General features: G+C 35.4%; 1 protein-coding gene across 1 annotated transcript in view; it reads left to right on the forward strand.

The window, feature by feature from the left end:
- Positions 1 to 22149, forward strand: part of LOC123542085 (zinc finger FYVE domain-containing protein 26-like) — a 76871-nt gene that overhangs the window by 5356 nt on the left and 49366 nt on the right. The window contains exons 4-19 of the mRNA XM_053539142.1: positions 92 to 727; positions 1141 to 1308; positions 2024 to 2112; positions 8398 to 8564; positions 8699 to 10018; positions 10879 to 11114; positions 12257 to 13158; positions 13639 to 13745; positions 14308 to 14407; positions 15178 to 15302; positions 16048 to 16170; positions 17165 to 17388; positions 17995 to 18119; positions 19070 to 19256; positions 20350 to 20442; positions 21426 to 21609. Coding sequence (XP_053395117.1) covers positions 92 to 727; positions 1141 to 1308; positions 2024 to 2112; positions 8398 to 8564; positions 8699 to 10018; positions 10879 to 11114; positions 12257 to 13158; positions 13639 to 13745; positions 14308 to 14407; positions 15178 to 15302; positions 16048 to 16170; positions 17165 to 17388; positions 17995 to 18119; positions 19070 to 19256; positions 20350 to 20442; positions 21426 to 21609 — 4786 coding nt within the window. The remainder of the gene's footprint in view (positions 1 to 91; positions 728 to 1140; positions 1309 to 2023; positions 2113 to 8397; positions 8565 to 8698; positions 10019 to 10878; positions 11115 to 12256; positions 13159 to 13638; positions 13746 to 14307; positions 14408 to 15177; positions 15303 to 16047; positions 16171 to 17164; positions 17389 to 17994; positions 18120 to 19069; positions 19257 to 20349; positions 20443 to 21425; positions 21610 to 22149) is intronic.

Consider the following 22149-nt stretch of genomic DNA (forward strand, 5'->3'; position numbering starts at 1 on the left):
AAGTAATTTTGATGCCAATAATTATAAGCTTTTTGGGCAATGTAATTGTTACGTAATGCATTAAATGGAGATGTAATCTCTATCATTTCAGGAAGTGTACCTGTACTACAGATGGATGCACTCAACAGTAAATGTAAATCACCCACTGACACTGTCCTCGGGTCTGCTGAAATTCCTTCAAACACTGTTGTCACGGCAGCCATCACTAGGTCATTTACTAATTATGTCACTATATGACTCAGGCAACTCTCAGCTGAGTAAAAACAACAAGGCCTTACAGCTGGTATATGTTAACAGTATAAATACTCTATTAGATAGTCTGTCACAAGAAGATTTAGATAAAGATATCAAATTAGAAAAATCCGAAAAATTATATGAAATCCTAGCAAGCTTTGATTTTAACGTTGGTATAAGTCAGTTACCTATTAGACAGATGATTTCAAAAATACTGGAACATTGTAGGCTTGAGTCAGATTTTATAAGTAAAACTAGAATTGCGTCAGTGTTAATGGGACAACAAGATACGTACCTTCTAGACGAGTTTTGTCGCATGGATTATGAAGCGGAGACAAACAAAGCCGTGTCAACGTATCAAGCCTGTGCTGAACTTACAGAAGAACAGAGATGGATTCTACATCTGTCAACATTGTCTGATATTGATACAAGATGGAAGATGTTTCTAATGTTTGCCTTGAAAAGAAAGAGACATGTCCTTGAGGTTATATTGGTAAGAAATACCTTTTCAGATTTTAATGAATTAAAGAAACACAGTAAAAGATTGTGCTTAATTGAAGTCAAAATTTAAGTATTGCAACTTGTGTTTTAGCTACCACAATAATTACGTTTATTTATCTTCAATACATGCTACAGTCAAACCTGCACTACAGATCACCTCTGAACGAAGACTGCAGGTATATAACCTTGAAAGGTCACCATTTTCTCATCCTATTTACCTACAAGTAGTACCAGTAAAATGTTACCAAATGCTAATACATGCTAACAAAGACTACCTTCCTTGTAACCTTTATGAACAAGTTTGTAAGTTAAAATTTTTAAATTGTTTTTACTGAGTTACAGCTGTATATGTATAGATTGTATGTAGTGGTTTTTTTTATAACACTGAGTTTCCATTCTTTTCAGGAAACAGGTCTGGCTTTGATCAAATGCAGCATGTTTTCAGAGTTGAAAACTTTAGTTGAACCAGAAGAGTTATGGCCCTTGAAACCATTATTACTGTTACTAGGATGGACACATTGTTACAGTAGTTCTGAGGCTCGACAACTGTTGGAGACACTGTGGAGTAACAAGGTGAGATATATATGAGCCGTGCCATGAGAAAACCAACATAGTGGGTATGCGACCAGCATGGATCCAGACCAGCCTGCGCATCCGCGCAGTCTGGTCAGGATCCATGCTGTTCGCTAACAGTTTCTCCAATTCCAATAGGCTTTAAAAGCGAACAGCATGGAGCCTGACCAGACTGCGCGGATGCGCAGGCTGGTCTGGATCCATGCTGGTCGCATACCCACTATGTTGGTTTTCCCATGGCACGGCTCATGTATATAAAATAAGATGTTTCACTTACTGTAGAGTAACAATATTCAAAGTCGTTATTTATGATAAATCAACCTAATTGCAAATGTTGGCCTTCTTTTTGTGATTGTGACAGTTAATCATAAGTCTGGCTTTACTTCACTTATGATATCAGTGCACTGGACAGACACAGTTGAAAAATTATCAAAATATTAATTGCATTTAATCATCTTAATATTATAAATGCAAATTACACAATATTAAATTAAACAAATTCTGTACTTAGGTAATATGGAACATTTCCATAAGTTCTAAAAGACACCGCCAGCTCAGAAATCAACAGAAGGTTTCTGGAATTTCAAGACTTGCTTCTAAACTCTGTTTAATACACAGTATGATATTCAGGAATGTGTTAAAAAAAGTGGCATTAGTAAGATCATGTACTTCAGCCAAATTTAGCAATACAGTGGAGTGCATAATTATTTTTCAGAGTGGCTGTGAGCATCCAGCTATTACAATGGGATGTACTAAATTGGCATATCAAATTGACTTGATACAATGGTGTCTGGACAAGGCTAAGTGAGTAAACTTAGTTGTAGCGTCACATTATGTCTTCCCACCTAACTAAGAGGCCAGTACTGGTTCTTCCCAGAAAAGACAACTTTGCGTGAATCGGTGCTTTACACTGGGCATGTCAAAGAACCAGGCTGTCTATTCACAAAGAGCTAGGCTAAGTTAGCCGGACATGCCTGTATTTAAACGGATTTCTCTCTATCTGTTCTGGGGGCGTTATCTGACTCTGTTCCTCTGATCAGATTGCTCTGTGTCTTTACTAGTAGACAGGCTTGTAGTAATGCTAATGCATTAGTAATGCATTATATTTTTCAGATAATGCCAAGTAATGATTAATGCCACAGTTTTAGCAATAAAAATAATGCTACCATTAGGCATTATTTTCTGTATCACTGGAAAAAACATAAAACATAAAAATGCTGTTAGTTATAGCAGTTCTCTAACAGATTGTTGTATGAGTTTTTTAAACTGTCTAATTGTATAATTGCCTTTTTTAGCTCACCTGTCACAAAGTGACAAGGTGAGCTCTTGTGATCGCGCGGTGTCCGTCGTGCCTCAGTGCGTCCGTGCGTCCGTAAACTTTTGCTTGTGACCACTCTAGAGGTCACATTTTTCATGGGATCTTTATGAAAGTTGGTCAGAATGTTCATCTTGATGATATCTAGGTCATGTTCGAAACTGGGTCACATGCCATCAAAAACTAGGTCAGTAGGTCTAAAAATAGAAAAACCTTGTGACCTCTCTAGAGGCCATATATTACACAGGATCTTCATGAAAATTGGTCAGAATGTTCACCTTGATGATATCTAGGTCAAGTTCGAAACTGGGTCACGTGCCTTCAAAAACTAGGTCAGTAGGTCTTAAAATAGAAAAACATTGTGACCTCTCTAGAGACCATATATTTCATGAAATCTTCATGAAAATTGGTCAGAACGTTCACCTTGATAATATCTAGGTAAAGGTCAAAACTGGGTCACGTGCCGTCAAAAACTAGGGCAGTAGGTCTAAAAATAGAAAAACCTTGTGACCTCTCTAGAGGCCATATATTTCATGGGATCTGTATGAAAGTTGGTCTGAATGTTCGTCTTGATGATATCTAGGTCAAGTTCGAAACTGGGTCACGTACAGTCAAAAACTAGGTCAGTAGGTCTAAAAATAGAAAAACCTTGTGACCTCTCTAGAGGCCATATATTTCAAGAGATCTTCATGAAAATTGGTCAGAATGTTCACCTTGATGATATCTAGGTCAAGTTTGAAAGTGGGTCACGTGCCGTCAAAAACTAGGTCAGTAGGTCAAATAATAGAAAAACCTTGTGACCTCTCTAGAGGCCATATTTTTCATGGGATCTGTATGAAAATTGGTCTGAATGTTCATATTGATGATATCTAGGTCAAGTTTGAAACAGGGTCATGTGCGGTCAAAAACTAGGTCAGTAGGTCTAAAAATAGAAAAACCTTGTGACCTCACTAGAGGCCATACTTGTGAATGGATCTGCATAAAAATTGGTCAGAATGTTCATCTTGATGATATCTAGGTCAGATCTGAAACTGGGTCACGTGCCTTAAAAAACTAGGTCAGTAGGTCAAATAATAAAAAAACCTTGTGACCTCTCTAGAGGCCATACTTTTCATGGGATCTGTATGAAAGTTGGTCTGAATGTTCATCTTGATGATATCTAGGTCAGGTTTGAAACTGGGTCAACTGCGGTCAAAAACTAGGTCAGTAGGTTTAAAATTATTAAAATGTTTTGACTTCTCTAGAGGCCATATTTTTCAATGGATCTTCATGAGTTGATCTGAATGTTCACCTTGATGATATCTAGGTCAGTTTCGAAACTGGGTCACATGCGGTCAAAAACTAGGCCAGTAGGTCTTAAAATAGAAAAACCTTGTGACCGCTCTAGAGGCCATATATTTCATGAAATCTTCATGAAAATTGGTCAGAATGTTCACCTTGATGATATCTAGGTCAAGTTCGAAACTGGGTCACGTGCCATCAAAAACTAGGGCAGTAGGTCTAGAAATAGAAAAACCTTGTGACCTCTCTAGAGGCCATATATTTCATGGGATCTGTATGAAAGTTGGTCTGAATGTTCGTCTTGATGATATCTAGGTCAAGTTCGAAACTGGGTCACGTGCAGTCAAAAACTAGGTCAGTAGGTCTAAAAATAGAAAAACCTTGTGACCTCTCTAGAGGCCATATATTTCAAGAGATCTTCATGAAAATTGGTCAGAATGTTCACCTTGATGATATCTAGGTCAAGTTCGAAAGTGGGTCACTTGCCATCAAAAACTAGGTCAGTAGGTCAAATAATAAAAAAACCTTGTGACCTCTCTAGAGGTCATATTTTGTATGGGATCTGTATGAAAGTTGGTCTGAATGTTCATCTTGATGATATCTAGGTCAAGTTCGAAAGTGGGTCATGTGCCTTCAAAAACTAGGTCAGTAGGTCAAATAATAGAAAAACCTTGTGACCTCTCTAAAGGCCATATTTTTCATGGGATCTGTATGAATATTGGTCTGAATGTTCATCTTGATGATATCTAGGTCAAGTTTGAAACAGGGTCATGTGCGGTCAAAAACTAGGTCAGTAGGTCTAAAAATAGAAAAACCTTGTGACCTCTCTAGAGGCCATACTTGTGAATGGATCTGCATAAAAATTGGTCAGAATGTTCATCTTGATGATATCTAGGTCAAATTTGAAACTGGGTCACGTGCCGTCAAAAACTAGGTCAGTAGGTCAAATAATAAAAAAACCTTGTGACCTCTCTAGAGGCCATACTTTTCATGGGATCTGTATGAAAGTTGGTCTGAATGTTCATCTTGATGATATCTAGGTCAGGTTTGAAACTGGGTCAACTGCGGTCAAAAACTAGGTCAGTAGGTCTAAAATTATTAAAATCTTTTGACTTCTCTAGAGGCCATATTTTTCAATGGATCTTCATGAAAGTTTATCTGTATGTTCACCTTGATGATATCTAGGTCAGTTTCAAGACTGGGTCACATAAGGTCAAAAACTAGGCCAGTAGGTATAAAAATAGAAAAACCTTGTGACCTCTCTAGAGGCCATATTTTTCATGAGATCTTCATGAAAATTAGTGAGAATGTTCACCTTCATTATATCTAGGTAAAGATCAAAACAGGGTCACGTACCTTCGAAAACTAGGTCAATAGGTCAAATAATAGAAAAACCTTGTGGCCTCTCTAGAGACCATATTTTTCAATGGATCTTCATGAAAATTGATCAGAATTTTTATCTTGATAATATCTAGGTCAAGTTCAAAACTGGGTCACATGAGCTCAAAAACTAGGTCACTATGTCAAATAATAGAAAAAACGATGTCATACTCAAAACTGGGTCATGCGGGAAGAGGTGAGCGATTCAGGACCATCATGGTCCTCTTGTTTTCAGTGTACACCTGAAAGATTTTTTCTTAGTAAACATAGTGTGTCCTGGATAAATCATTGAAATATCATGCCATCTAGTAATATTATTATTATTATTATACCAGATTTATATAGCGCCCTTTTCATGATCAATTTCACGTTCAAAGGCGCTTTACATAGTCCAAATGCAGCCACATATGCAGGGCGCATAATTCATCCTCTACTAGTACAGACACAGAGTGATCTGACCAGAGGGACAGAGTGAGACAAAGCCCCCATTACAGAGAGATCAGAAATCAGATACAGGCTTGTCCGGCTTACTTAGCCTAGCTCGTTGCGAATTGACAGCCTGGTTCTTTAACATGCCCAGTGTATAGCACTGATACAATCAAGGATTGCCTGGATTCCTGACCAGTACACCTCTAGTTGGGTGGGAAACACTGAAAAGCGTTTCAGAAAATTCCCGAGTAGCTGACGGGGATCGAACCCCCGACCTCAGGATTGGAAGGCCAGTGTGCAAACCACTGAGCTATCCGTCCACCACTAATGAAACATTTTTAAACATACAATTTTACTTAAAACACTAGCACAATTTGTCTGTAACCAGTGAAATATTCAATAACATTTGCAGTGTATCTAATGCAAATTAATGCATTGAACTATACATTTAAAACCTGGGACAGCTCCAAAGTACAAATTTATAATAGCCATTAAAGTGTGACATTTTTAATTTGGTAACCAAAATATCAAACAGAATCTATTGTATCTTTTGACACCTTTTTACCAATTAACAGTATGCCACTGATAGTGATGTTAAAGACCTTAAGTCAGCTAGCTTTTACATGTCATGTCAGATTAGGCTGTTAGGGAGCCATTAAACAGGTTCTTGACTTTCTCTTACAATTAAAATGCTCATGAACGCTGTACTTCAATTTAGAAATATTTACATTCCCCCTATTCTTTTCCGTTGAAAATTATGACGTTCATTTCATATGAATAGCAAAAGGAATGGTACGAAAATTACGTCATTGCTGCTTAGTGATAACCGACCGCTGTTTTGACGACGTCCGCGTATAGTCAGGGAGAACGTTCCTTAGATAACGTCGAAGTTGTTCCGTCTGGTGAACAGAATGGCCGGGAGCTGATTTTAATGTTAATGCCATAAACTATGTGCAATTTATAACTTTATCTTGTTTACAAATGGAAAGGAAATATAATGTAAATATAAGAAATGAAACTATTTTTTTCGGTGTTCATGCGAAATGAATGACAGAATAGGATCTGCAAATTAAACATGAATTGCAATTCATGGATTTGCAGATCCTATTCTGTCGTTCATTTCGCATGAACACCGAAAAAAATCATTTCATTTCTTAAGACTATTTTTATCTCTTTTTTTTTTCACCCAATCTTTCCATACGTCCACTTTCATAAGGTTGGAGACTCAAGTATTTCATACAAATTAATCCCTAGTTGGTAGATTTGATTCATTACAAATGATAAATGTAATAAAGTCATGTGTTGCTGCTATGAAATAAACAACTAAAAAGATTAAATGAAAAACAAACAAATAGTGTACGTGATAATAACATGCAATAATTCACAAAAAATAATGCTAATGCTAATGCACCCTATGTAATGCTAATTTAATGCATTATTTTAACAAAAATGGGTAATGCTAATGCTGATTTAATGCCAATTTTTAGCTCGACTATTCGAAGAATAGGGGAGCTATCCTACTCGCCCCGGCGTCGGCGTGAGCATCACACAAATGTTAAAGTTTGCGTACCACCCCAAATATTTTCAAAGTCCATTGAGATATTGCTTTCATATTTTGCATACTTGTTTAGCATCATGACCCCAGTCTGTAAAAAGGAGGAGGCAACTCTATCAAGCATTTTGAATGAATTATGGCCCCTATTCGACTTAGAATAAATGTTAAAGTTTGCGTACCACCCCAAACATTTTCAAAGTCCATTGAGATATTGCTGTCATATTTTGCATACTTGTTTACCATCATGACCCCAGTCTGTAAAATGGAGGAGGCAACTCTATCAAACATTTTGACTGAATTATGGCTGCTATTCAACTTAGAATAAATGTTAAAGTTTGCATACCACCCCAAATATTTTCAAAGTCCATTGAGATATTGCTTTCATATTTTGCATAGGTACTTGTTTACCATCATGACCCCAGTCTGTAAAAAGGAGGAGGCAACTCTATCAAGCATTTTGACTGAATTATGGCCCCTTTTCGACTTAGAATATGCATATTGTAATGTTAAAGTTTTACTCATTGCTTATATTATACTATGATATCAAGCACTGAGAATAGTCGAGCGCGCTGTCCACTGACAGCTCTTGTTTCTAAGTAATGCTAATGTAATGCATTACTTTTGCAAGTAATTATTAGCAAGCCTCCTAGTAGAGGATGAATTTGGCACCCAGTGTGTCTGCCTTTTTTGCTATGTAAAGCGCCTCTGAACTTGTTTATCATGAAAAGGGCACTATATAAATCTGGTATAATGGTATAATAATAATAATAATGCAAAATTAATTGAGTAAATAATAGTCTATTTGTTACAATGATGTAACATGAAACACATGAGCTGTATTAAGAATATTTTATGGCTGTCATTTTATATAACTGTTTTAATAAATGCTGTATACAAAACATTGTTTGGCCAGTTATGAAAGTTCTTTCCTAACATTGATTTGTGTAAGAGGATCTATCAAATACAACAGGGTTTGAACAATGTAGCAGTTCATTTTTAGTGTGTTTGGAAACAACTGATAAAATAATGTTCATTAATTGATTTGAAACTCTGAGTTTTGTACCTAGTTCCTGTCTTATTTTATGATGAAATGAACTTTGACTTTAGAAATAACTGTTCTTCTTTATAGACCATTGCTTAGTGAAGACACAGGAGGGCCTCAATTTCAAAGAGCTGCTGACTTGTTTAAGGGCCTCGAGAGCCATTCAGTGCTCTATGTGCTTCAAACCTCAACCAAGTTGTCTTCCCTTGATCAACAGGAAGTTCTTGAACTGCTGCAGAAAGTGCCATTACAAGGTACCGTACATTGTTGTTTCAGGTTATAATAGGTTGCAAAAACTTTGTTCTTATTTAAAAGGCTTTGAATGCTTAAAATACAATTATACTGACGTTTTGAAATGTTAGCCATTCATGTTTTTATTTCCTTGTAGGAGAGAAAGAAGATACAGATAAGAAGAAAACAAAGACTGTGCGTTTTCAGGAGGAAAATGATACCCAGTCAAGGTTGCCTACAACCAGTCTAGATCAGCAGAAAGACATGGCTATATTTACAGGATACTGTGTTCTGAAAAATATTATGGATGCAATTTTGTTTTGCGCTGAGTGTTCAGATAAAAGGTTAACTCACCCCATCAGGTCCAGAAGTAGACATAAAATTTCAAAAAGGATTGGATCAGAGGGTAGTTTAGATAGTTCGGCACTTTCGCGGAAGAGTAGTGTTGCGTCCATCTGTGATAACTCGTACAGTGACGATACATCGACTTATGATGAAAAGCAGGATAAGAAATCAGATGTAAATATTCAGAAGTTATACAAAGAGAAGGTTACTGATACAATTTCACAAACTAAACGGTATCTTTCAAAGCTTCAGCCATTGACGTTTAGGGTAGAAATTTTAGAGAATATTTTTAGTCTCCTGTTTTTAACTCATGAGGATGTTCAAGAAACATTACTTATATCAGAATATGAAAGTGATGAAGGGGATGAAAACAAAAGCTTGAGTAAAAGTGGTAGTACAGGCTTAATCACTCCATTATCGTCTCCCATGAAAGGCTCTTTCGAAATGAAGGTACCAGAGGTTATGGTTGGTAACTCTTCAAGGAATGAGTTAAATATAGATTATGATGTGCCATTTGAAGAAGTAGAAAGTACTGCGCAGAAGGAAATTGACATGCATAAAGTTGAAGAAGCTCTTGAAGGCATGAAAACCAAAATTTTTGAAAAGAGCAGGAAGTTAAAGGAGGATTCCCAGTATGAAGGCCGACATTCAAGTGTGTCTGAAAACATCAGTTCCATCAGTACAAATAGTTCACTAAATCTAGATACCATTGGTTTTATAGCCAATGAATACACAGTCAGAGATATTCTAGCTATGTTGAAAGATTGCATACTGGATGTTTCTGCAGCTAAGTTTCAGATATATGGGAACAAAGCAGATGCAAGGGAAAGATATAGGTCATCAAGGGAAGTCACTCCTGTTAGATCATCAGAAATTGACATAAATACTGAAGAGGCTCTTTGTCGATTAGTTCAATCCAGCATCTCTATGGATATGCTGCAGAAGAGAATTACCCAACTGGAGCGCTATACAAGTGAGGCTCATTGGCGATATCAGCTGGTGTCAGATGAGAACATTCCAAGGTCACCTGGTGCAGTTTTGCAAGAAGTTGTCATGACAACAGGTGACTCTTCTGATGAGGAGGTAGAAATCAGAGGACATGGACCAGTTCAAAGTTCAAGGAAGCGAAGAGGTAAAAGATAATGTTACTAACTATAACTTGTCTAAACTTTTATTATTATTATTAGCAATCTCCACTTTTGGTATACTATTAGGATCATTGCTTTTTTAGCTCTTTTGAACCGAAGGTTCAGGTTTAGCTATAATTGTGGATGTGCTGTGTCAGTTATTTATATCTTAATTCACTTTCAACAGCTTCTTCTGACATATATGGAGGCATCCTTGCATGGACCTTTCTCAAATTTGTTCAGATGGTTTTGATTGGACCCTTTTAATGATCACCTGAGCTAAAATTAGAAAACCTTTGAACAACTTTTTCTTGTGAACAAATCGATTGATCATCACCAAACTTGGTCTGTAGCATCCATGGAAAGTCCTCTCTAATGTTTGTTAAAAATGTTTTGCATTGCCTCTTTTAGAGAAAAAAACTACAAAGATGTTTAAACAACTTTTCATAAAGCTCATGATTGATCTCAACTAAATCAGGTATATAGCATTGTAAGGTCTTTTTTCAAGTTCATTTAAATGGTTCCTGTTGACGCCTTTTAGGGGTAAGCAGAGCTGAAAACAGAAAAATCTTGAAACAACTCTGTATGAACTGCTTAATGTTATCTCTCTTAATACCATATTTTATGACAAGGTCAGTACTTAGTATTATTTAGGTGAGCAACTTGGGGGCCATCATGACCCTGTTATTAAAATGATCTGGAGAACTTAATCCAAGTCTGATGACTTTGCAATTGATTTTGGGAAAAAAAGTGATTTTTCAGTTGAAAGTATGTTGAACTTGGTTCTGAATTGTTTGAAATGTTATCACTTCTTTGTTGCAAAGAAAATCACCTTTCATTATATAAATCTATTGTTCTGCTTTAGTGTCGGGGAGAAAGTCTCCTCTTAATGCACCAGATGTTAACAGACAGCTTTCTACTGAAACCAAAAGTTCTGGAGGAAATGTCAGTAGACAGACTTCAAATATTGTGGTTGCTAGGAAACCAGTGGGTCAGATGAGGTCACCAAGGGTCGTGTCTCTGATGCTGTCCAGTCCAGTGACACTCCTGACAATGTCAATAAGGAAAGGACAGTTTACTCAAACCAAACAGATAATAAAGGTTAGTGCCTAAATAATAAAAAATATCTACTTCTTGTACTGTTTGTCTCTTTAAAGTCTTAATGAAACTTGAAAATTGGTTATGTAAGGTTAACAACTAGGTCACTATGTCAAATTGTAGAAAACCCACTTTAACACTAGATGTCACAGTTTGTACTTACCTTCATAAAACTTTGTCAGATTGTTTGTCTTTATGAAATCTAGGTCAAGTTTAAAAATGGGTAACCTGTTATTAAAACTGGGTCACAAGCTCAAATCATACAAAAATCTTTCTAAGGACAATTTTTCTACCTGAGCTTAATGAATTTTTTCAGAAAGCTTGTCTTTACGAAAGCTACATGTAGTTTGAAGCTGGGTTATCTCACATCGAAAACTTAGTTATTGTGTCAAATAAAGAAAACCTAGTCATTGTGTCTAATTTAAAAAAAGCTATATTGTACACCAGATGTCACATTTTCTATTTGATCTTCATTAAAACTATCAAATTGTTTGCCTTTATGGAGGTCAAGTTTTGGAAGATCAGATACCTGGTGTAAAAACCCAGGTCACTAATGTTGTAATGAAATCTAGGCCACATTTGATAGGAGATTACCAAGGTTAACAGCTAGGTTAGGTGAGCAATACAGCGCTTCCTGTTCCTTGTGTTGTAATTGTGTCAATCTAAGAAAAAAAAATCCCAACAATTAAATAAAAAATTTCAGATTTTGAAATCCATGACCCTACAAAATACTGGTAGGCATTTAAGCCGAAACCGGAAATTTGCATGCCTGCAACATTAAATTGTTTCACTGTTTATATAACAGTTGTAGAAGAGACATTTATTACAATGTTTTGGGAGTTGTCTGCCATTTTTATAACTATATCTTCAAGTTTGATTTGTAAGGACATTCATGAATTGTCTTATTTAGAGACTTACCTTTTTAGAGCTGCATAGAGAAGTAAATAAGAAAAAATTTAGTCAGATAGAGGCTATAAAGTGAAATGTTCATTATTAAGAAACTGTAGACCGTTGCATTACTCTGCCTCCTGTCACTTCATAGCCTCTTTCTTATGCTAAATAACATGATTTAGCAAAGGTACATGGAAATTTCTACATATATTAAAACATACAGTTCTTAGTATGCTTTTGTTTTGTTTTTACAGCTGTTTAAGTTGGAAAACACGCAAGAGGCAGTTGAAGTATATTTCTCACAGGCATATCATAAGGCATGTCGTAGTATACAAGGAATTATGGGAAAGGATTCTCAAAGTTTTGGCACAGAGCCAAGTAAGATGGGGCTAAAAGCTATTGCAAGTGCAGCTGCTGCAGGTCTTGCAACAGCATCAGTGACAGATGTAACAGACGACATTTTGAAATTTCCCACAATTCCACAAATTCCAAAAATAGATCTTCATGAAAGTCTTCCACAGAACATAGTTCAGATCTTTCAACAAGATAACATTCCTGTGATGATACTGCTTGATTTAATGTGTTCTTCTGCAAAGTCTTGGGACGTCTGCAACCATCTTTTAGATACAATAAAATCCCATCAACCACCAAAACCTCAGTCAAAGGCAGATGATTCAGCAAAAAGTCTTGAACCAAAAAATACTGTTCCAGTTCCAAGACAGAGAGTCAACAAAATCAGGACATTTTCTGACATTGTAGAACAAATTCAGTGTCTTCTGCATCTTGGAGCAGAAGATCAGATTTCAAGTAAAGAGCAGACAACATTGGCCAGATCATATCAGAAAAGTGTTCAGTATTTTCTCAATATTGCAACACATTCCCTATCTGCAGAAAAGAGTAAGCAATATGAAGTGTTGAACCAGAGTCTTTCAAAATACATATCAAAGGTTGAAGAAGCATTCCAGCAGAGCAAGGTCAAAGGTCAACCAAGTCCATCTAGGTCAGAGTTCAGACAGAGGATAGGAAGTACAGGGTCACAGAGTTCAGTGTCAGGGTCAAAGTCAGATAGACCATTGGTTCACCATTGTATGAAACAACTTATACATGCCTTAGAGAAAGAAGTACCAGCAGGTGGTGTTATTAGTCAAATAGCCAGGTAAATTATAAACATGTGCATGCACTTTTATGACCTTAGCTATTTATTGTGTAAAGAGAAATGTGAAAGAAATCAAATCTATGTATATCCTTTATGTTTAAGTCTCTCTCTTCTCTATGTTTATTCTCGGTGAATTCCAAAAAGCATGCCCATATATTTTTGTCAGTTGTATTTAAATTGTATTTGTGTAACAGAAATATTCCCATTTACTCAGTAAAAATTGTAGAAAACTATTTACCTATGTTGTGCTGGCAATAAGTAAAGAGAAATAAGGTATGCATGAGCTGCAGGGATAATGTCGCATGACTTCAAAACACAACAACAAATTCATGAATACTAAACACTACCACAAATTCATGAAAATTAAACACTTCCACAAATTCATAAAGTTTAGTCTGTCACAAATATTTATGATTTGACAGTATTTTCTGAGCAATTTTCTTTGTGTCAACTAGGGTACAATCTTGTCTGTGTTATTAGGTCCTCTGGGAGCAGAAAGAATCCAAACCGGAACTATTTGTTAAGTCTGTATGAACACTGTAAGGAGCTGGCATATCTTGTAGCAGAGTCTGAGTCTCACAGCAGAGGTAATATTAAGTTATCACTTTTTATGGTCAATCTTCGATCTCAAATGGAGATGGTCCAAATGGTTGTTTGTCATTGTCCATCCTAACACCTTTCCAAAAAGGGTCGTTCAAATAATTGTGTGCACTTAAGGTCATTAAAAATGCAAGTTGTTCTAATTTTATATTCCGAATATGAACTGTTTACTGTAATCATATGTAAACTTTAACTGGAATATAATTGTAACTTTACCTGCAATTATTTCTTTTGAATTTTACCACATAAACAAATTCAGTATCAAAGTTGTATTTAAGAAGACTTAGTGTAAAGCAAAATGTCCTCTTCATTCACATTTTTAAGATGAATAAAACATATAGAAATTCTTTGCACTTAAATTGAAAAATCTATTCCATTATAATCAGAAATTGGGACTTTATCTTAGAAACATTTCTTGTGTGCTTGAAGAATAAGTTAATTTTTCTTTGGCCTTGGCAATTTCAAGTGAAAGAAGTATGACTAGCTGTATATAAATATCTTTTGAGTTAAAAGAATGATCTTCATATAGCAGATCATTTTTTATTTCAGAAACTATGGTGATACCAAACAATTACTTTGAGGTTTTAGAGGAGGGCCCACTGCGCATACTAGGACGAATGATGTTTAAGAAGAAAATGGCTCCAGCAAAGTTTGTGTTATGTTTACGTATCTGAAAAACAATCTACACATCTAAGCTCTTAGAACAGTCATTAGAAATATTTTTGACTTCTGCCAGTTTTAATCAAACTTTCATTCAAATTTTTCAGAAGTATTCTTCAACGTTTAATCAAATCAGTCCCGTCTGGCCAAAAAAAAAAGTGAATGGCAAAGGAGGGTTCTTCTATTGATTTTGTTTAATGTGAAATCAATTGTATTTGTGGATGACTAAAAATGGCAATCCACAAATTTAAATCCCAACAAACAAGTATACTTCATTTTCATTTCTTGTTCAGAGGTCAGAAGGTACAAATTCATATGCCCATGAAAAAGCAGCTATGGTAATGTACAAATTTATATGCCCATGAAATAGCAGCTATGGTAATGTACAAATTTATATGCCCATGAAATAGCAGCTATGGTAATGTACAAATTTATATGCCCATGAAATAGCAGCTATGGTCAAAACCATGAAATTTTATGCCCAAAAATTAAATGATTTCACAATATATGAAACTTTTTTAAGAGCACTTGTTTTACTTACATTCTAATATACCTAGATTCTAACAAAAATGATTTAGGTTTAGTATATTCTTTGATGACTGGAGAGAAGTTCTGAAATACTGAATTTTTATCTTTGTTGCCAACTGAATGAAGTACAGAGGTTGTTTCATTTTCAAGAAAAGGGTAATCTATTATGATGAAAGATTGGAAATGATTTCAATATATTGTGTAGAATACCTTAAGTTTATGTTGTCGCAGGTTGGAGAAAGTAGCTGCCAAGCTGAGTTTGAATCTAACACATATCATTGTATACAGTTGTTGTATGAAAATACCTAGTAAACGACTTCCGCTACTACAAATAACAACAGTTCACGAAGGTCTAGGTAAGCCTGTAAACACAGTCTTGATAAGTCTTGACAATAAAATCAGATCAGTCTTACCTAGAAATATTTCAATCACAAAGTTCTGGTATTCGTATGGCATTATGTAGCAGTGTTGAAAAAAATACACCACATGAGAAGTAAAAGGCAGGATTGTCTGTAGGCATTACAGAAAAACAACTTGTCTTGATCGAGACAATATTCACTTTAAAACTGATTTGCTTGAAGTAATAAGATCTGCCTGTATAATATGCTTTATGACAGTTGAACATAATGCCAATGTTTTCGAGTTGTGTAGCAGTCGGTTATTTCACCCACTGTACATGTTATGCATCTTTGAACAGCTCAGTTTTTGCAGACTACTTGCCATTATACGATGAGCAGAATATATCACAACAAGTTAATAAATTGTTGAATAGATGGGAAATTTCACTCGCTGAAGGATGCATTTGTTTGAGCTTAATTGCCTAAAAATTTCTCATAAATTTTCTCAAAAAATGACTAAAATATTCAACAGATTGCTTACATTATATCATGTTAAAGCAATGCCACTGTGTTACTTCACTTCAGTAGAAATACCTATATAACTAATATAGATCTGCAGGTGGAAATGATAAATAATACAAATGTATGTATTCACTTTATTACTATAAAATTGTTATCTTGTGAACTGGTTTCTCATATTTAATGGATACAATTTATTCTAATTACTTTAGGTAGTCAAAACAACAATCATGCTTTTTTTCAGAACCAAAGTTTTCAAGTGGAAAGATCATTTACAATGTTTCCAAGGTCAGCGAGACGAGTATAATGGGTAATCCTGAGGAATTTGTGAGAAATCTGCTAATGAGGCTTGTTTCATTAATGAAAGGTATGTATCAAATGAAAGATAAAAATTATAACATAAAATGATGAATACAGATTTCTAAAAAGAGGCCTAGTAATGTTGGTAACTGGTTTTCCTAGTCAGTTTTATGACTGACCACAGAGTTCTAAATTCATAAGTATGGTATACTGTGAAATCATTAATATTCGTTGGAGACTAATTTTCGTGGATTTTATGGTTGAGTAAATCCACGAAATTTAATCCCAATGAACAAGTAAAATTCCCATTCATTTTATGTTCAAAAGTTAAAATCTACGAATTCATATCCCCATAAAATTGCCGTTTTGACCAAAACCTTGAAATTTCATGCCCACGAAATTAAATTATTTTACAGTATTAGATAATACATGTATACTAAGAATTTTTTAATCAAGTATTATAGGGATGATGTTTTGGTGCATTATTTTGTAGGCATTTACTGAATACTGTCTACATTGTATGTACCAATGATGCAATTTGTTATCATTACATATCGATACATGTACACTTTGTTTGATATTTTCCTAATTTTATGAGTAGTTTTATGATTTGTTCCCTGGGTATAAAATGAATTTAAATACATTTTGACAACAGTACCTAAATCCTATTTAAGTCCTTGCCTGTGTTCAGTAATAGAAGATTGTTAGCAGATCTTCTGTAGTTGAATTCTTAAGGTGACTGACTTCGAATACTTGCCCATCATTACTGTAGAACTCTTATGTGAGTGAGTCAGGCGCCAGGTTATCAGAAGGTTGAAAGTTCAAAGTAGATGCCCCGTTTGTGCCTGAAATAATCTCAGGAGCAGCATGTAGGTCTTCCTCCACTGTCAAGCCTGAGGGACGCCATATGACAAATGACAAATAACTGTGTCATCAGTGTTAAACTTTTCCCTCCCCCAAAAAAACACACACTTAGAAAAGAGAAATAATCATATCAAAAGTTATATATTTTTTGGCAGTTCTGTTTTTGTTAATCTTCATGTCCTCTTGTTTTATTATAGAAATTGCTAGAAGCTGCAATGCACAAGGACTGTTTGATACAACATGTGCAAGTTTGCTGACAAAGCACACAGATTTCTATGACATCATCAAGCAGACGTCAGTTCTCCAGTCAGCTGATTTGTTGAAGCTTGGTAAAAATGAGAAATTGTGTTTCTATGGCAATCTTCTAACCTTGATGACTATTCACTGCCATGTGAACCATTTATGGTTGATGGAAAATCAGGTTAGAACTGAAATTGTATGCATCAGCAAGCCTTTTTTGTCTTTTAAAAAATTTCCACAACAATGTCACAATTTCCATTTTGATAAAAATTTGATAAAGAACATTTAAAATCATAATTTGATATCAGATTAAAACAAGTCTTATGGAAGCAAAGATTCATTTCACTTGTTGTAAACGTCTGCCACCTCACTTTGAAAGTATCATCTCAAGTTTCTGATATACAGCTACTTAGTTATTGTTTGTCATTTCATGAATATGCATTAAAGTGCACATCTGACTTTATTAGATACTAAAATTCAAACCTCCTTAAGTTGCAATGGAACCTTAAATGTAAATAATTATCATATTAATGTGTAAATTTCCGTTTGGGTGGATGACGTCATTTTAACCTTAACATCAACTTTTAATGTAATCATTAGATTTAGCATCATGTGTATTGCATATTTTGTAAAAAGATGATTACCAGTATCTGCGCATTGAGAAATGTGCACAAATTCTTATGCGGAGTGATATTGTGCTATAAAGTCATGCAATATTTCCTTGAGAGAACTAGTGCATATTTCTCAATGAAAATCTAATAACCTATAAAATTACTTATATCTAAAGCAGCCAAGGGAAAGTAGGTCATTGAAGAAAGATCGTTTGAAGCCGTACAGCGAAATGTCAGCGACTGAACAGATCACATTTCTTGGCACTTTCTCGTACAAAGTTGGACAACTTGGAGATCTTAGGTACATAAATTGTAATATTTTTCTTGCTTCAAGGCATAATATTTAATCTCTTTATTTATTTGTATACAGGTTGATATAAATTTGTGCTGGAATGGAAGTGTGTTAACCCTTATCATGCTGGACATAAATGATTCTACCTTTGCGACCAGTGTAGATCATGATCAGCCTGCACATCCATGTAGTCTGATCAAGATCTGTACTGTTTGCCATTCAGTCAGTATCGTTTTGGTAAGCACCCCTTTTAACAGTGTCAAGTTCATCATAGAAATTTAGCAGGGTAGGGGTTAATATTTCTTTGATTGAAAAAAGTTTAAAAGATCTACATGTTTAGTGAAATCATCTTAATTTCTTGAGCATAAAATGTTGTAGTTCTGGCAAAAATTGCTATTACATGGGGATATGAATTTGTAGAATTCATAACTTTAAAGGTACAATAATTGGGACTTTTGTTTGTTCATTGGGATTAAATCTTGTGGATTGATTTAGCCTGGAAATCCACAAAAATTAAGACCCTTACAAATATTAATGATTTCACAGTTCAAATGGTGCAACTTCGCTGAGCAAATGCGAGTAAGGTTGTTGTGTAGAGGTTTATTAGTTAGCCTTACCATATAGGAAATAAAATATCTGCCAGTGTTGTTTACAGAGATTATACTTAATACACATATGAAGTCTCAGTATGTGGTTGTCTGTGTTTGCTCAAATTGTCCATACATTTAATTTTAGTGCACATCATTGTTTTCAGTTTTGGACTGCAAATTTTGGTTTATTTGGTTTAAAAACATGAATTCTTCTGATGCTTACAGAAATATATCAAAAACAATTGTATACATCCTGTAAATTTACTTGTATACATTCTTAGCCTCTTATATGTGACAGTTTGGTGGCAGTAATCCAAGATTTTGGCTTACATTTATATACACATTGATTTTGTTTGCCCTTTATTTCAGCATTTTTGACTTGAGATATCAGATTAACAGATGTGGATTGCTGGCCCCATCAGAATGGGGGAAGACTCTAGAGAACAGGCTCCACCCACTAGATGAAAGCGACCCCTGGTGTCAGTTAGCTCCACATGTCAACCCACAGTTACTGTTTACAGTGACATCATGCTCAGTGTCAGCACCTCCTTTGCAGGTATGGGAGTGAGGGACTGATATGAGTGTCTGTCAGTTTTGGGATTGAGAAACAAGTATGGGATAGTATAACAGATATTGGTGTAAGTATGGGGACTAGGGTACAGGTATGAGATAGTGTAACAGATATTGGTGTAAGTATGGGGACTAGGGTACAGGTATGAGATAGTGTAACAGATATTGGTGTAAGTATGGGAACTAGGGTACAGGTATGAGATAGTGTAACAGATATTGGTGTAAGTATGGGAACTAGGGTACAGGTATGAGATAGTGTAACAGATATTGTTGTAAGTATGGGAACTAGGGTACAGGTATGAGATAGTTTAACAGATATTGGTGTAAGTATGGGAACTAGGGTACAGGTATGAGATAGTTTAACAGATATTGGTGTAAGTTGAGGAATTGGAAATGAATATGAAGTAGTGTTATAGAAATTGGGATATTGAACAGATATGTGACTAGGGTTCAGGTATGAGATAGTGTAACAGATATTGAGATAAGAAACAGATATTTGGCAGTGGAACAGGTGTGGGGTAGTATTACAGATATTGAGATGGCAAACAGATATTTGGCAGTGGAACAGGTGTGGGGTAGTATTACAGATATTGAGATGGCAAACAGATATTTGGCAGTGGAACAGGTGTGGGGTAGTATTACAGATATTGAGATGGCAAACCGATATGGGGCAGGGGTGGGGGTGGGGGAGATATGAAGATGAAGAACATTAAGCTGTAAAAGTTTGAAAGTTAATTGTCACATTTTCATTGTTCAGTTGGTTTGATAAAATTTGCAGTATTTGGTCTGAGAAGCAGGGGTAGAACATAGACCTCTTTCTTGCAGTCCAGCAATGGCAGGAAAATTGTTGTTAAGTGATACTTAAAACAAAACTGAGCATCCCAGCCTGATTTTTAGAGGCATGGTGTTGTGACATTTTTTTAATTTCTTTACTTTTTTTCTCACATGAGATGAGCACATTTTAAAATTTGAGGAGCTGTCAATCTTCTTACTGTAGCATAAGTTGTATCTAGTAGTGAATGATTGAACGGTATAAAAAGTTTGAGGCATGTGTTGTTAATTTATGTTTTCTACTGTAGGTCCTGGATCCTGAGCATGTGAAAGAACAGTTGCAGTCATCTATGAAATTCTACCTTCAGACTTGTGTTCAAATTGATAAACAAAATAGACAGGTAGGATATTCTTAACTACTTTATATGTTATACTTTTATACTTGCACTTGTCTTTGCATTCACATGCTCCACAATCAGTATGGGTAGAGAATGGTCAAACTTTCACAGTTAATTATCCGTGATGTTTAGGTATGTCTGCAGAAGATGATTATAATGTTACATTCAGCCTTTACCTTGATAAATTTATAAAATGGACTGGTCCATCATACAATTTGGGCAGTACCACTTATTATTTAAAGGGGTGTTCACTGAAAATTTACTGACTGAATAGCGAACAGTGAAGACCAAGTTCAGCCTGCAGGCTGATCTTGGTCTGCACTGACCGCAAAGATAGAATCACTTGCTGCCAGTAGGCTGAAGGTTAATACATACATCTGACTGTACAATATAGGGAAAGCATACTCTGTGTGGGCACCCATGTACAGTGGACAAGCTTCTAGTTTCAGCTTTTATGTATGTGATTTGATATCATATGACTAATGTGTAGCCAGCTTAATAATTATGTAGTATGTGCAACTTTTTCTCAAGGGGTATTTAGTTTGGTCCTACTCTATTTTAAGAAAATCAGAGAATCAAGCCCTATAATGGAAGGACTTGTATGGTACTGTGTACCTTAAATTCTGTAGAAATAGTGAGCTAAACGATAGATTGATTGTTTGAGTTTAACAAATTTTTTTTGGCAGTTAACCTACCCAGGTAACCAGTGTTCTGGAGTCTGAACAAGCACTGTCTTGTTCTCATTATATATAAGACAATTTCCTCACATGAAACAGAGGACAAATGACTTCAGACACTGTCATATATTAAATCATAGACGAAAAACAGTCTTTGCTTCCGCTGATTGAAATCATACCTCTGGATTTTTCATTTATAATAGATCGCATTTAAAATTAAAACAACACTATTGTTGCATTGCCTGCATGTTAACTGATCATGTTATCCTGATGAAATGATATGAAATGCTATTACTTTTATTTTATCAGGTCAAGATACCAGAACTGCTGCTATGGTACCGACGAGATTTCATCTCTGCTCAGAGTGTCAGTAATATTGCTGGAGAAACTTATGGTCTGTTAGCGTTCATAGAGTCACAGTTGAATGGGGAGAAAGAAGCCAACTTGAAGTTTGTCATTAAAGAGGCAGAGACTTCTCCAAAGAAAGATTCAGGTTTGTCTGGATCTGTACCACTGGCTCCAAGGTTGTAAACCTGAGCTTGGAGAATAGTCTCAAATCTCCTATGTCTCACTGGTGATTTCTGAGCACAATTCTTAAACCAGTCTACAAATTTAGTTTTGTAACCTTGAACCAATGTCTGAAGATAGTAAAACTTTAGTTTGAAAACTAGTCTCAGAACTCGCATTCTGAATTGATAATAGTTCTTCAGACAGATTCTGTACAATAAGAAATGCTACTTATATCAAGACCTCAGAAGGAAAACTCAGAAATGAGTGATTTAAATATTCACAAAGACTGAGTAGTGCAATTGCATCTGGGTTTACCCTGTGAATGAGTTAAAGCAACAATTCAAAAGGTTTGTCTTTCTGCAGTGTTAGATTCCGCAGCATATTAATTCACTTATTTTACTACAGACACATTTTAAACTTCCTTGTGGAGTGCTCTGTATGTAATTATTGTCTACTCATAGAATTTGATGTAATTTTGTTTTTCAAATAATATGAAATAGCTTATAACTTAAATCGTTGTTTT

Source organism: Mercenaria mercenaria, chromosome 1 (genome assembly GCF_021730395.1).
Source record: "Mercenaria mercenaria strain notata chromosome 1, MADL_Memer_1, whole genome shotgun sequence".
NCBI classification, from domain to species: domain Eukaryota; kingdom Metazoa; phylum Mollusca; class Bivalvia; order Venerida; family Veneridae; genus Mercenaria; species Mercenaria mercenaria.